This window comes from Gopherus flavomarginatus, chromosome 15 (assembly GCF_025201925.1).
Source record: "Gopherus flavomarginatus isolate rGopFla2 chromosome 15, rGopFla2.mat.asm, whole genome shotgun sequence".
NCBI classification, from domain to species: domain Eukaryota; kingdom Metazoa; phylum Chordata; order Testudines; family Testudinidae; genus Gopherus; species Gopherus flavomarginatus.
In genome coordinates, this window is record NC_066631.1 from 28,378,445 (window position 1) to 28,391,659 (window position 13,215).

Here is a 13,215-nt window from a genome sequence, read left to right on the forward strand (position 1 = left end):
ATGGTTTGTTGATTCATCTGCCCGGTAGCATTAAACCGTTGGTTTACTCTGTTAATAATAAAAAGAGAATGTGCCTAAAAATTTGAAGCCTTCCTAGTGGAAAACTTATGCCAACACATCTGTTTTGTTACATAAAATATGATTTATCCTCAGGGTAACAAACATTCAAACTTAAAAACTGAAAGGCAGAATCCTTACCTCTGGGGATCTCACTACATTTTGAAAGACAGCATAGGCAATGATTGAGCTGGAACCTATAACACTGAGAAAATAAAGAGCAGGTTGGTTGGAAAACGTTACTTTGGATCTTGTTTCACTTGACCTGTTTATAGTGGGCTGCTATTCGCTTTTTATAATCTTACTAATAATAAAACAATAATTAATAATAAATTACTTTCTTGAGTTCCAATTAAAGAGATTTAAAGGGAGCAGTAAACCTCCAGGAAAGGTGCAGGGAAGGCTGCCATTCCTGACATTTGCTTACTAGTTTAAAACAATAGACTGTACCTTAAAGTGGCCATGACAAACTGTATCCATTTTATAGCAGAGTAAACCTGGGGGAAATATAAAAATGCAGATGGGTAAGTGCAGCTGTAAACATGCTCTGCAACCTCATTTTTTATCCGTAATAAAAAACGGCTAAATAGTTGTCTAAACTCGATCACAGTTGCGTACAGCGAGCAGTGCAAACGCTGAGATGCCTAGGAGAAAACTCAAAGCCATGTTTGCACCTTAAAGCTGAGAGAGCCAGGCAGCATTTACCCAAGATTTCGCTCTAGCAGGTTTCCTGCACTGAGAGTTTGGGTTATGCACGGTGCCCTGGCATCACGGAGAGGCGAGCTTAGCTGAACTGATAGAGACAGGAGCGCAGGGGGAAGCCTGGAGAAGATGGAGAGAGACTCGGGGAGGAGAAAGAAGGGTGATAGCAGAGAGGTGAAGCCAGAGAGGGAGCTAAGAGGTGACCGAGGGGAAGGCGGATTGGATCGCGGCGGCTAGGTCACTCAGAGGGGCGCCTGGAAGGATGGGGGCAGAGACGGGCTGGGCAGATGGTGAGATCCAGGGAACGCACTGGGCGGGCTGGGCCGCGGGAGCTGGCCCTGCTCCCGGGGGGCTCCCGATCTGCAGTCCCCGGCCAGGACTCGCCCGCTCACTCACCTGCCAGTCCCCGTCCAGCCGGGTGACATTGAGCCCGGCCGCCTGCGCTGCGAGGGCCATCGGGCGCCGGCAGCCCCTTCCCCGGGACACTGAGCTCTGCGCTCCTGCCGGGAGCCGCTGCCCGGCTCCTCCTCCCGGCCCGGCTGTTCCTGCCCCCGCCCCGGGGCCGCTGGGCACGGCCACCCCCCGCCAGCGGGGGCACCCGGCCGGGGCTAGGGACGGGGGATGCGAAAGGGAGGGAGGGCGGAGAAGAGACGGGGCAGAAGCAGGATCGGCTCCGACTTTACCCTGCTCCCGTCTGCCTCGCAGGGACCCTGCACCTCGCTCCTGCCTCTGGCAAAACTCCCCCTGAGCTGCAACCAGCGCCCCTGGAAACTCCGCGTCACCTGGCGGGTCTGGCCGAGCGGTGTGCGCAGCCCGGGGGCTCGCTCGCCCCGGGGAGCGGGTTTGCTGACTGAGCAGCGAGGGGAATCGCCCTTTAACATATGCGACCCCCTGTTGTATTTCTCATGCAGCTGTCACTGCAGTAGCCAGGTCACTGGTGTGTCTGGAGAAACTTCCCCCTTCTCCTTTCCTCTGCCCTTCCCTTGCATCCTATTGTGTCCATTTCCCTCCCCGCCCTCAACTCCCCGGGGGCACTGATGACGCCCGTTGTTCCGCAGCCTGTGTTATTCAAGGAAGGCTTTGTGAAAAGGTGGCCTCCTGCACCTTGCTCTGAAAATGGGCAGGATCAGGCCCATCACGTCACAAAGGCACAGAAGTTACTCAGCAAACTGGGCCCTTCAGTGCAGTTCAAGTTGAGGGGAAGTCAGGAGATGTCATTGGCAGGCTCTAGCAACTGCACTAGGGGAGAAACCAAAACAGAGCAGACTGGAGTGTGGAAAAATGCTCCTGGAATTGAATCTACCCAGGGATGTTGAGAGCTCTGGGGAGAAGAAGAGGTTAAAATCCAAGCAGGCTGCTTTACTCAGCTGAGGAAAAGGAATGATGATAATGGAGTAGAAAGTTCCCCATAAGGAAATGGAAATGATGCGAGCTTCAACATGTGGAAATTCCTCTGAACTGGGAGATGAGGGGGATTGCTAGAAATACATCTAATGGGGCTCCTTAAATTGTAAGCGCCGTGTTTTCCAATGTGTCCAGCCTGACTGGAATCTCCTGGCATTCCTGAGATATAAATAGTAAATAATGGTGATAACTCGGGACATCAGGACACCCTTGGTCATTGGTGTGGTGGCATAGGCCCAACTCAGGATAACTGCCACTGGGAATAAGACCTTTGAGGATCTGGCCCTCAGTACTTCCACAGCTCCCAATTTCCTTTATGGCAGCCTGGGTCAATCTGAAGCAAGGCTGACCTGGCCAGCACTTCCCCCAAAACATGAATTATATTTTGTCTCGCTTGGTTTAAATCCTACTTCTACCACAGGACAAGTGGCATTTATGACCATTTCCAGGGCTGTTTAGATTTTACACCTTCTTTATAGGACTGTTGTGCTCACAAGTCAGCACTGCAAGAGAGCTGGGCGGTAGTTACTAAGGGCTAGTCTACCAGAAGTGGTACATCGGCACAGTTGCGCCACTGTAGTGCATTTATTCTGTTCTCCCATCGGCATGATAAATCCATCTCCATGAGAGGTGGTAGCTAGGCTGGCGGGAGAAGCTCTCCCCCCAATATAGCACTTGGGTGTAACTTACGTGGGTCGAGGGTGGCTTATTTACACCCTTGAGCGACAGAAGTTATACCAAGGTGAGTGGTAGTGTAGACCAGGCCTATTTTGTGTTTACAGAATATGTATATAGGATGTACAGAGTCACTCAGTGGACTCTTAGCTTTGCCTGCCATTGGTCAGCTGTCAGGCTTGTTTAATTAGTAGGAATCTGGATCAAAAGCACCTAAGATAGGGAAGAGCAGAGCATTATCACGTGGATTTAGGTGGATGCTTTAATGGGATAGAGAAGAGGTACAAAACAGCTCATCCATAACTGAAATTCCCACAAGTGTCCTCACCTAATCTGTATAATGGAAGAATAAAGGTACAAGGCACAACAAACAGAATGATTTTTCATAATGAATATGGAGCTATGGAAAACACCGAGAGTGACATTCACTCTGGGCAGAAGGCCAGCACAAGGCCCTGTGCCCCATTTAAATCCTTTAGTGGTTCCATGGGATATAAACAGTTAGGGTGACCAGATAGTAAGTATGAAAAATCGGGACAGGGAGTGGGGGGTAATTGGCACCTATATAAGAAAAAGCCCCAAATATCGGGACTGTCCCTATAAAATCAGGACATCTGGTCACTCAATAAAGAGTGCACAGGCCTTGTGCTGTTTCTCTGCACAGGAGTGAGTTTCACCTAGTGAGAATAGGACGGAACAGTCAGCCCAACCATAGTAAACATGATGAATGAGGATGGAGGGTGACCAGAAAATTACCAATAGAAAGATTCCAGATCCCATTACCAATATTCTGAGTCATCTTTCCTCTACATTTAGCAATCTGAGTTTACCAGATTCTATCATACAATGATAACATAGTCAATAACATCAGATCATATTTATTGGACCAGTTTTCCTTTCCCAAGCTGGAACATGCATAATTTATACTAAAGAGGGAATGGGTTACTAGCCAGGCAAAGAAAATTCCAGCGATTAAAAAGAAAAGAAAAGTAACTGAGACTTGTAGTTGCAGATATCACAGCTAAAAAGAAAGCTTTTGTTGACCATGCAGTGTTTATATAAGTCAGAACTCAAGAATGATAATGCTTTATTGTGCTTGTGGAAAGTTATGATTAATGTTCCACAAGTGAGTCACCACAAAACTTTTAAACAAATCATGATCTATGTTCCCAGTCACGTTGAAGTTTACTAATGCTGAAGTAACATTTAAAATACCATTTACTTTTCACTGTTTATGCTGTTTGATCAATTTTTGTATTTCACTCAGTAGTCAGTTTTAGTTAGTGGCTTTCATGCCCTAACACAGTGCTGCAGTGTTTGGGCTGCAAACACTGCAAGAGGATGTTGAAATCCAAAACAAATACTTTTAAAATTTCATATCCTTTTTATAGAGAAAAATGAGGACTCTCCAGTAAGGTAAGGATAGTTATGGAGGGGAGATTTACTAGAAGTCTTTGGAATTTGCAAATACCACTGACAAACACATTTAAACACACCTAAAAGCAGCAAAGAGTCCTGTGGCACCTTATAGACTAACAGATGTTTTGGAGCATGAGCTTTCGTAGGTGAATACCGACTTTGTCAGATGCATGTGAATACCCACTTTGTGACATGCATCTGACAAGTGGGTATTCACCCACGAAAGCTCATGCTCCAAAACATCTGTTAGTCTATAAGGTGCCACAGGACTCTTTGCTGCTTTTACAGATCCAGACTAACACGGCTAGCCCTCTGATACTTAAACACACCTAGAGGCAGATACACACCGACATTCACACACTCAATCATTGGCTATGATACCATGGTGATGAGTGCACAGAGATAGGCAGATAGATATGCTCCTCTTGAGAGTAGTGAAATTCAGACTCAGATCACCAATGCAATAATCCATTTTATTTAAATAATGCACAAACTATCGGGGCAGTACTTCTGGCAATATTGTTTATAAAAGGTAATAGAAAGGATGATGTCTGGGCTTAATGCATTACCAGAGTGTTCACTATACACCTGATGGTCACTGTGGGTTTATGCTGGAGACCAGCTACAGTTGGCTTATAGAGATGAATACATGTCTTGTGGGACTCACAGGAAATGAATGAACCAGTGTCTGCCCTATCATTAGAGGCAGAAAAGCCGCTAGAGGGAAACAAGGCTATCTGTCATTTGTACTCATGCACTTTGAGCTCTGGGACAATTTAAACAGCTAATAAAACCTTTTACTTTATTCCTTTGGTGAAAGTTCAAGTGACTCATTTTTGTTGGCCCCTTGTATTATGAAGAGTTGCTAGACAGGAGTGTCCTTTGTCTCCATTATTGTTCATTACATAAGTAGAGTTTTTGGGGGTGATACCATGGAATCAAAATAATATTAAAAGAATGCAAATTGGACAGGTGGCCAGAAGATTCTGCTATATGCTGAGGGATCATCCAATGAGATAAAATTATCAGACACTACAGGTTTTTGGGGTACGATTTAGGATCACTGAACATAGGTACAGGTGAGGCATGAAAGTAAAGACTGGAAAGTTTCATCATCTTACATGCAATTATACGAAACAGTGTTAACACACAACATCCTGTCTTTCTGGTAATATGAAAAGTGAGTGAACTTTTCTCCATTATGTTGTTTCTTTCTGCCTTGCACTGTAAACTCTTCAAGGCAGGACACCTCTTTTTAACATGATTTGTAAAGTACACTGCGAACAGCTAGGACTCCGTATGATGTCAGTAATCATTGTCCTCTCGCCTCCAGGCATGGTCACGCTGCAATGGCGCTGCAGCATTGAGGGGGAAGTTTGCACTACAACTCCCAAGAAGTGGAGGCCAGGTTGGGGTCCCCTTGAAAGAAGTGTTTTTTGTAATGGAGTTTTATTCATCAGAGGAAGAGATTTAAAAAAAAGAGATGGGCTGGCTGTTTTTACAGGACAAACTATGGACCAGATTCTGATCTCATTCATGCCACTGAGGATCTGGAGTAACGCCATTGATTTGTGGTTACTCTAGATCAATCTTAAATCCCTGAGCACTTACAGCCGCGGGCTGCACAACACAGGCCTGATTTCCAACCTCCTTGAGCCCCACGGCCGGGTCACCCATTACTTGGCTACACCCAACAGCCCCTGCTTAGCTTCCCCATGCGTTACTGCGCCCCTAGGCAAGCCCCTCCCCTCCAGTTGACGTTACCTCCTCGTTGCTCGCTGACGTCACGCGCTGGGCGGGTCTCGCACACGCGCGTGCACCCGGCAGCCCCAGGGTGGGCGGGGTCCGACTGGCGCGCGCGGGGCCGTTGGTGCCGGCGCCTCAGGCTGCGCGGTCCGAGGCGCGTCGTTGGGGGCGGCTCAGCGGCCGTGGGCCCGGGCGAGTCTCCCCGGAGCCCGGCAGGGGCCCCTCCCCGCGGCTTGGGCAGTGCTAGGTGGGGGCTCCCGGGCCCTGAGGGAGCCCTGTCCCCCGGAGGGAGGTGGCTGGCCGGGGCCGACGTTCGGATGAGGCGCTGGGCAGAGCCCGGGACGGGGTTACTCCCCCCCCCGGCTCGCGACCCCCAGGCGTTTGCTGCGTCGCGCGCCTGCTCTCGGCGGTTCTACGGGTGCCGCGCAGGGACTGGGAGGCGGCGGCGGGCGCCAGCGGACGGAGACAGGTTTCAGGTAGCAGTAGTAATGCACAGGCTTTATTTCCAGCAACGCTCACTCTTTGCCCCCACCCCTGCACGCCAAAGGCAGCAAAGCCTCCACTGCAATTAGCCCGCTGCGTAGCGTGCCTAGGCCTCTGCAGACCCCGTGTTAAACCCTTCGTACAAATGCATTTAGTGTCGTAGAGCAGCTGCCTGAGCTTCCCACGGGAACAGCACATGCAGTAGTAACACTTGCTAGGGCAGCAGAATGCATACACTTATAATTCTGCCAAATGTTCACCGTTTGGGCTGAACTTTTCCACAGTGGGCATCTCCTCCAGGCTGACTTCTGGAAAATTTCAGACAAAACCGTGTCATTTTTCGGAACAAGGCTTGCAAAACAATGTTGTTTAGCCCATGTTAAGTTTCTGAGATCATTTATGTGAAATGCTCCAAGAGTCTGCCACCAGGATGGGATTGGGAATTAGAGGAGGAGCGTAGGTTGAGATTGAGAGCTGGTGAGTAGAAGTCAGTTGGCTGGGGATGGGAGTGAGGGAGCAGAGCGATACAGAAACCAGACAAGGTGCTTGTGGAAACTGGATCTAGGAACCAGTGTAGAGGAGGTGGGGGAAAATGGAGAAGAAACAGATCTGAGGAAAAAGCTAGGGTGCAGGAGAAAACTAGGACTTACTGGGGAAGGACTGAGATGGGGATGAGATGCCTGAAGAGCAGAGACTGTAACAAAAAAATGGGTGGGGCAGAAAGAGAGAAATTTGGGGAGAAAAGTTCTGTGCCCACTTACCGTACTTCCCTCCAGAGCCTAGGATAGAACCTAAGATTTCTGAATCTCACTCAGCATGCTTTGCTGTCAACAAATATCTATGAAACTCACTGGCAAAGTGTATCTTCCACCTCTAGTGCTGGTCATATAGAAGATGACAACCCATAAATTGCTATCACTTACTAGGTCTGTGTGGTGGTTTTAGTGGTTTCAACCCTGCTGCTGAACCATGTGTATGACAATATAACACTACATGGTAGGATTTCTGCTTGTTCAGTTTGCTTTTTAAAAAAAAAATCTAGGAAATTACATACACAAAAACTACATTAAAAGATTATTAAGATTGCAAAGCCAAATACTCAAAAGTTAGGAAATACCTTTTTTACAGATCCAGAGTAACACAGCTACCCCTCTGATACTGTACAACCTCCGTTCAGCCCTATTGTACATGTGCATTAGGACAGTCTTTAATCATGTGATCACATTTTTTCCACATGACTCCTACCCCCATTCAGTGCAGTGGAGGGATAGTTCTGCAGAGGCAACCTTAATTATATTATTTCCAAAATTTCTGAGTGTTTGACTTTGCAACCTGAAATCTGTTTTTAATGTATTTCTGTGCGTAATAGTATTTATCAACTAATACAAATCAGTTTCACTTTAAGAGGTGATTGTTTGAATCCATACTACAGAATACTGTCATTTTTCAAAGACAACAGGCCTTCCTCTGAGTTTTCTAAAGCACCAAGCACACTAGAAGGAATTTTGCTGCTCCCTGGAGGTCAAAGGGAAGTTTGCTTGCATAAGGAGAACTGGATGGGACCTTGTGCCAGTATTTCACAGCTTGTACAAAGTTCTCCAGCCAGTTAAAGCTCTTCTTTTTCACTATTCTTCTTTTGAAAAGAGGCAAGGATGTTTAGGCTTTTCTGGAGCTCCTCCTTCTTCCCATCACTCATTTTGTTCTTCTCTAGCAGTTTTGTGATCCGGACAACTTCATTAGCAGCAAACTCCTCTCCTTGCTCCAGGATTTTACTCATGATTTTCAAGTACTGCTCAGCCTGTTTCTTCTCCGTTTCCTTGGCTTTTGCTAAACTGTCCTGCCCCTGTTTGAGAAGAGCTTGACGCTCTAACTCTTTAGTGGTGCTCACAAATTTGCCTGCCAGGATGTCATATTCTTGTAGGCAACCTGGCATTCCCAGATAGATGCCTTTACTCTTCAGCCAGCGCTGAATAGCACTGGCTTTTATTTGGCCACTGTAAGGTAAGGGATTGTCAAAGTCCCCATCCTGGAACAAGTAAAAAATAGGATAGCTGTCCTTATCCAGCTTGTATTTCTCACCCAACTCTGTGTTCAGTTTATCACCATAATCTGGGAACAGAAACAAAACAGGAAAAGGATCAGTGCATTAATCAGAGCAAAATCAGTAAGTAGGATCCTTTCTTCTCCAAAGCAATTCATGTTTGTTTGTAATTACAACTCTGCTAGCACTCTCTCTCTACTAGGAATTGCCATAGGATGGAACAACCAAAATGTCCAGCAAGTCCACTTGCAAGAGTAACCATTATTGACTGCTTCAGAGGAAGGTGCAAATCCCCCATAATGTATGTGTTTAACCTTGCTTTACTCTGTCACTGATTTTGTCTCTTGAATGTGGTGTGGGATGGAATGATTCCTTCCTGATCCCCATCAGATTAGCTTGTAGCCTGAAGCATATAGACTGATAATACTCATTATAATTTCTAGCTGATGTCCCTGCAGACACTTATTGAGAATATGCTGTATGCCAAGCAAATCTGTAAAATGACATCTGAAGAAACAGAAACCCCATGTGAATTCCTGAAGCTGGAATATGACTATATGGATTTCAGATATTCTACTAAGGTATAAAGAGTTTGTGTTTAGGTAGACTTCAATGCCTTGTGATGTATGCCACCTGGGCAGTCTGTAGAGGTCTAAATCCTTTGTTTACAGAACAGGCAGCAGCAGGGGTGATGGCAATTCAGTCTTCATTGCTTATATAAGCCTTGGCTCTTCTCTTGAGATTACCATAGCGACGTCAATTGGTGCCAGTTATGATGCCGACACCTCTATCATAACCTCAGCAATGAATAGCAATGCTCCCTAGAGTGAATCAACAATGTAACGCTTGTTTCTTGTGACCATAATTATGCCTCATAAGGCATATTCCATAGAAGTGGGCCAAGAGGAACTGCAAATCAACTTTAATTCCATAGCTGTGCTGAGAGGCTTCACAAACTGGCCCACGGGCGTTGGGGATATCCAGCACTCCTGCTCCCACTTCACATGAGGCTGCGAGGGCAGCAAGCTCCACTACCAACCAGGCTAAGGGGGCATTCAATATATCAGTAACTAAAAATGAACTTTTCAATCATTTATTCTTAGGTTCCCAATGTCATGCTGGGCCATCCTAATTCCTCTATGACCTCTCAGCATACCAGCTACACCCAAAACCCAGCTAACGCAGAGAGCTGGGTGACATTTCACAGTAGGTAAGAGGTCGAGTTGTGCCGTTTCGTTCTTCCCCCCACAGATGATATTATATTAGTCTGTTTACAGCTCACCTGATATTCCCACTTCAGCTATAAGCAGATCTTCGCTGGAAGCTGAGCTTTCTGCTAGCTTTTTGTATTCATCTTGCTTCTCACCATAAGGATACTGGGTGTCAAATTTCACCAGGACAAACTTATTCTTTGGAATCACCTAGTACAAGAAAAACAAAGATTAATGGAGGAATTATTGAATACTTCATAAACATGCAATATACAATTACAGGAATTCTAAATTGTATACTTCAGTATTTTGTTAAAATGGCTTGTAATTATACTCTGAAAGATTTTACTTTCATTTTGCTTATCTGAAGTCAAATTCTGATTGACATAATGGGCCAAATTCTGCTCACCTTACTGGTAGGGAGCTCCACTGACCTAGAGAGTAGAATCGGCCCCAGCTGATCTCAGGGGGACATCTCAAGTGAGTAATACAAGTAGGATTTTAGGCCAAATAAAATGTGACTGCTGAATTCAGCAGTAGGACTAACATTATTTTAAATAAGTGAAAAATTTGGAAGTGAAGTAAAAAGTGTTGCTCAGCAAACAGAAGCACCTTAGATTGCTAAAGTGAAAGTTTTTGAAAAGAATCTTATTAACATGCCATCATTTGCGCTATTGGCTTTTAGTTTCACTGCTTGGACAGTGAAACTGGCCTTGTCAGGCTGGCACCAAACACACTGGCTCTTTGAGGTCAGCTTGGAAATAGACTTGTTTGCTTTCCGTCAAAACTTGGTTTGTGTCTACACCTGACACGTCTTGGCCCTTTCTATGCTAAGTGGGAAGATAGTGCAGCAAATTCTTGCCAGGAATGTTTTGAGATTCCAGTAATTGCTCCCCACCAATGCCATCCCAGGCATTTTATAAGCATTCGTAGTAACATATGCAATACCTGGAACAAAGTCTTTAATTCTGGTCCTAATAACTAGTGTAGTTGGCAGTTACTTTCCTCCCCCTCCTCAGTATGTCTGAAAATCGCAAATACTGTAGGTCCACCAGTCAGCCAGTCTTTTTAGTTCCATCCCATAATGTAGTGCTTCACATTTGGAAATTACCCCAAAGTCCTTGCTCCTAGCAAAAGATGCTATGGAACAAGTGCTTAAGGAGTCCCAGAATGCAAATACACCAAAACTGGTCTATCAAAGTGGAGATTAATTTCAAGTGGATGAGATGAACTGTAATAAGAAAAGGTTTCAGAGTGGCAGCCGTGTTAGTCTGTATCAGCAAAAACAATGAGGTGTCCTTGTGGCACCTTACAAACTATATGCCAAAAAAATGTGTTAGTCTCTAAGGTGCCACAAGGCCACCTCATTATTTTTGTCATAAGAAAAGAGAACCTCCAGCCATGTGCAGTCACTGCCCCTACCACAGTACTTGCTTAGGGTGAATGCTTCCTTACATACTTTGAGAAACAAGTTAAATAAGCTGATATTGATTCAGTGTTATGACTGCATGGACTGAAGTAGGTGCCTAGTACCCCTTCTCCGGTGTGGATTAGGAGCCTGACCCATGACAGCTGACTCGATCTAGCTGGTGTTCTTCACTCCCACTTCTCACTCCGATTTCTTCTATTTCTGACCAATTTTCCTTCCTATTTCTAAAACCTGGCTCTTGTGCTTAAACATCATCTTGCAGTGCTAGAAACCTAAATCTTTACATAACAAAAGTACACTCTGTTAATGAAATGGAAAAAAAATCAGGAAGGTATTTCCATTTCTACTTGGTTTAAATTTGGTGTGTAAACTACTTGCCTTTCCTTACTTGGAAAAAAATAATCTGTACTGATTTGTCTAGGGAACTCAGGGGCAGATTGCATAGCCCATCTGCAGGCTGCTAAGAAGCATCAGTAAGAGTGAGAGGCTCACAGACAGGAGAAAATACCATCTAGTGTGGCTGTTGTATATGGGTATAGAAGAGGGTGTTTCTGGATTTTCTCTCTTGTGGGAATGTCGCCCATGCCCATGAAATGCTAGGAGCCCGGCTGGGGCTGGACACCGACTGCTCTGGCTGTTCAGAAGTGCTTAGTGTAGGCTAGGCGGAGGTGCCCTGCACTGCCTTTGTGGAAGGGCATGTGCTGCCCCAGCAGGAGTGTGAGAGGGCAGTAGCCTGTGGCTGGAAGGAAACCTGACGGATGCGGCAATCGAACACCTGCTGCAGACAGAGAAAGGAAATGCTACAGTAGTAGAGCTCCGAGGTGCGCAGGACACCGCCTGCCCTGCCAGGAGCGATGCCCCTTCTCCCACAGGTGATCACACTGCACCGCAGCCTTGGCGAAAACCTTCACCTCCGTTCGCGGTGCAGCTGAGACACTTGGACTCCTGTGATTGGCCAGCTGCTGAGACCGCCTCTCCTCTGCCCCTTCCCCATTGGCCACCGTGGTCCAGGGGCCAACGCTCGAGCCATTCCCCAGCGCCAGGCAGCCTGCGGCTTCTGAAAATGGCCCTTGCGCCATATTTGTTCCTGCCGTGAGCTGAGCCCGGCAGCGCTGAGCGCGCCGCCGTGCTATCGCACCCGCGAAGTGCCCGAGGCTGACCCATATCAGAGCCGGGGGGGGGGGAGGAGACACTCTCTCTCTTCTACCTACCCACCAACCCTTTCCAAAAATCCCCTTGAAAAGCCCGGCGCTCACGGCCCGTTCCTGTTGCAGCCGCCCGGGACCTGCGCTGGAGCTGAAATGTATTTTCGATCCAGCGAGCTCAAAAGGCCCGTAGCTTTCTGGTCCTTCCCCGCCCCAACAGCCAGTGTCTCCGAGCCGCAGCGTGCAGGCGGGGGGAGAAGGGACGGCCAGACAGGTACATGCAATCAGCAGCCCCCCCCTTACCTTGTAGAAGGTGATGACATCCAGGGGCAGGGAGCCCTTGGTGTGCAAGGCGCTGCTGCTCTCCCAGGCGAGGGAAAGCCAGCAGAGCAGCAGGGAGGAGACCGGCACAGCGCTGCTAACAAAAGCCATGTTGAGAAGGATCTAGATGGAGAGGACTTGCTTTGCGTGGGTCACGTGACCCGACCCGTTGTCACTGGCTCCCCCCGCAGGAAGAGCTGCAGCTCTAGAGCCCAATGCTAACACAGCCCCCGGGGAACGGAGCAACCGAGAAAAGGGGCGGGCTGGGGCTGCCCGTGGGCCACAGAGCAAACTCCTCACTCCACGCTGTTCCGAAAAGCCAGCGCCTCCGTTGCACAACCCCCTTAGTAGCTGTCCTTCCCCTCTCTGCTTTGCTCCACTGGTCGTTGGCTCTTTCTGGCTGGCCAAGGGCACAAGCAGCTGCATGAAGCCCCCACGTCCCCCTTGTTAAAAATTAATTCGTAAGCCTAGTCTGTGTCGTCCAGCTGGGCATGTGTGAGGACATGCTCAGTCCCAGAGCAGGGGCTATTCAAAGGTAGCCTCGGTTTAGCCAGCTGCAAAATCTCTTCACTACATTTGTGG

At 47.3% G+C, this 13,215-nt stretch overlaps 2 protein-coding genes across 3 annotated transcripts in view; both read right to left on the minus strand.

Moving 5' to 3' along the window:
- Positions 1–6,265, minus strand: part of TMEM116 (transmembrane protein 116) — a 31,932-nt gene extending 25,667 nt beyond the window's left edge. Inside the window, exons 1-3 of one of the 2 annotated variants that reach the window (XM_050924267.1) lie at positions 6,022–6,265; positions 508–554; positions 199–262 (exon numbers count right to left, since the gene is read on the minus strand). In XM_050924267.1, the coding sequence (XP_050780224.1) occupies positions 199–262; positions 508–521 (78 nt within the window). In that variant the 5' untranslated portion in view covers positions 522–554; positions 6,022–6,265. Of the gene's footprint in view, positions 1–198; positions 263–507; positions 555–1,155; positions 1,257–6,021 lie in introns of those variants that run through there. The other variant, XM_050924266.1, reaches the window with a different exon arrangement.
- A 1,283-nt stretch (positions 6,266–7,548) lies between these two features.
- On the minus strand, positions 7,549–12,891 carry ERP29 (endoplasmic reticulum protein 29). The gene is made up of 3 exons (XM_050924269.1): positions 12,616–12,891; positions 9,810–9,948; positions 7,549–8,595 (listed from the first exon to the last, which is right to left on the minus strand). The coding sequence occupies exons 1-3, from the start codon at positions 12,742–12,744 to the stop codon at positions 8,093–8,095; spliced, it is 771 nt and encodes a 256-aa protein (XP_050780226.1). The 5' UTR covers positions 12,745–12,891; the 3' UTR covers positions 7,549–8,092.
- Between the last annotated feature and the right edge of the window lie 324 nt (positions 12,892–13,215).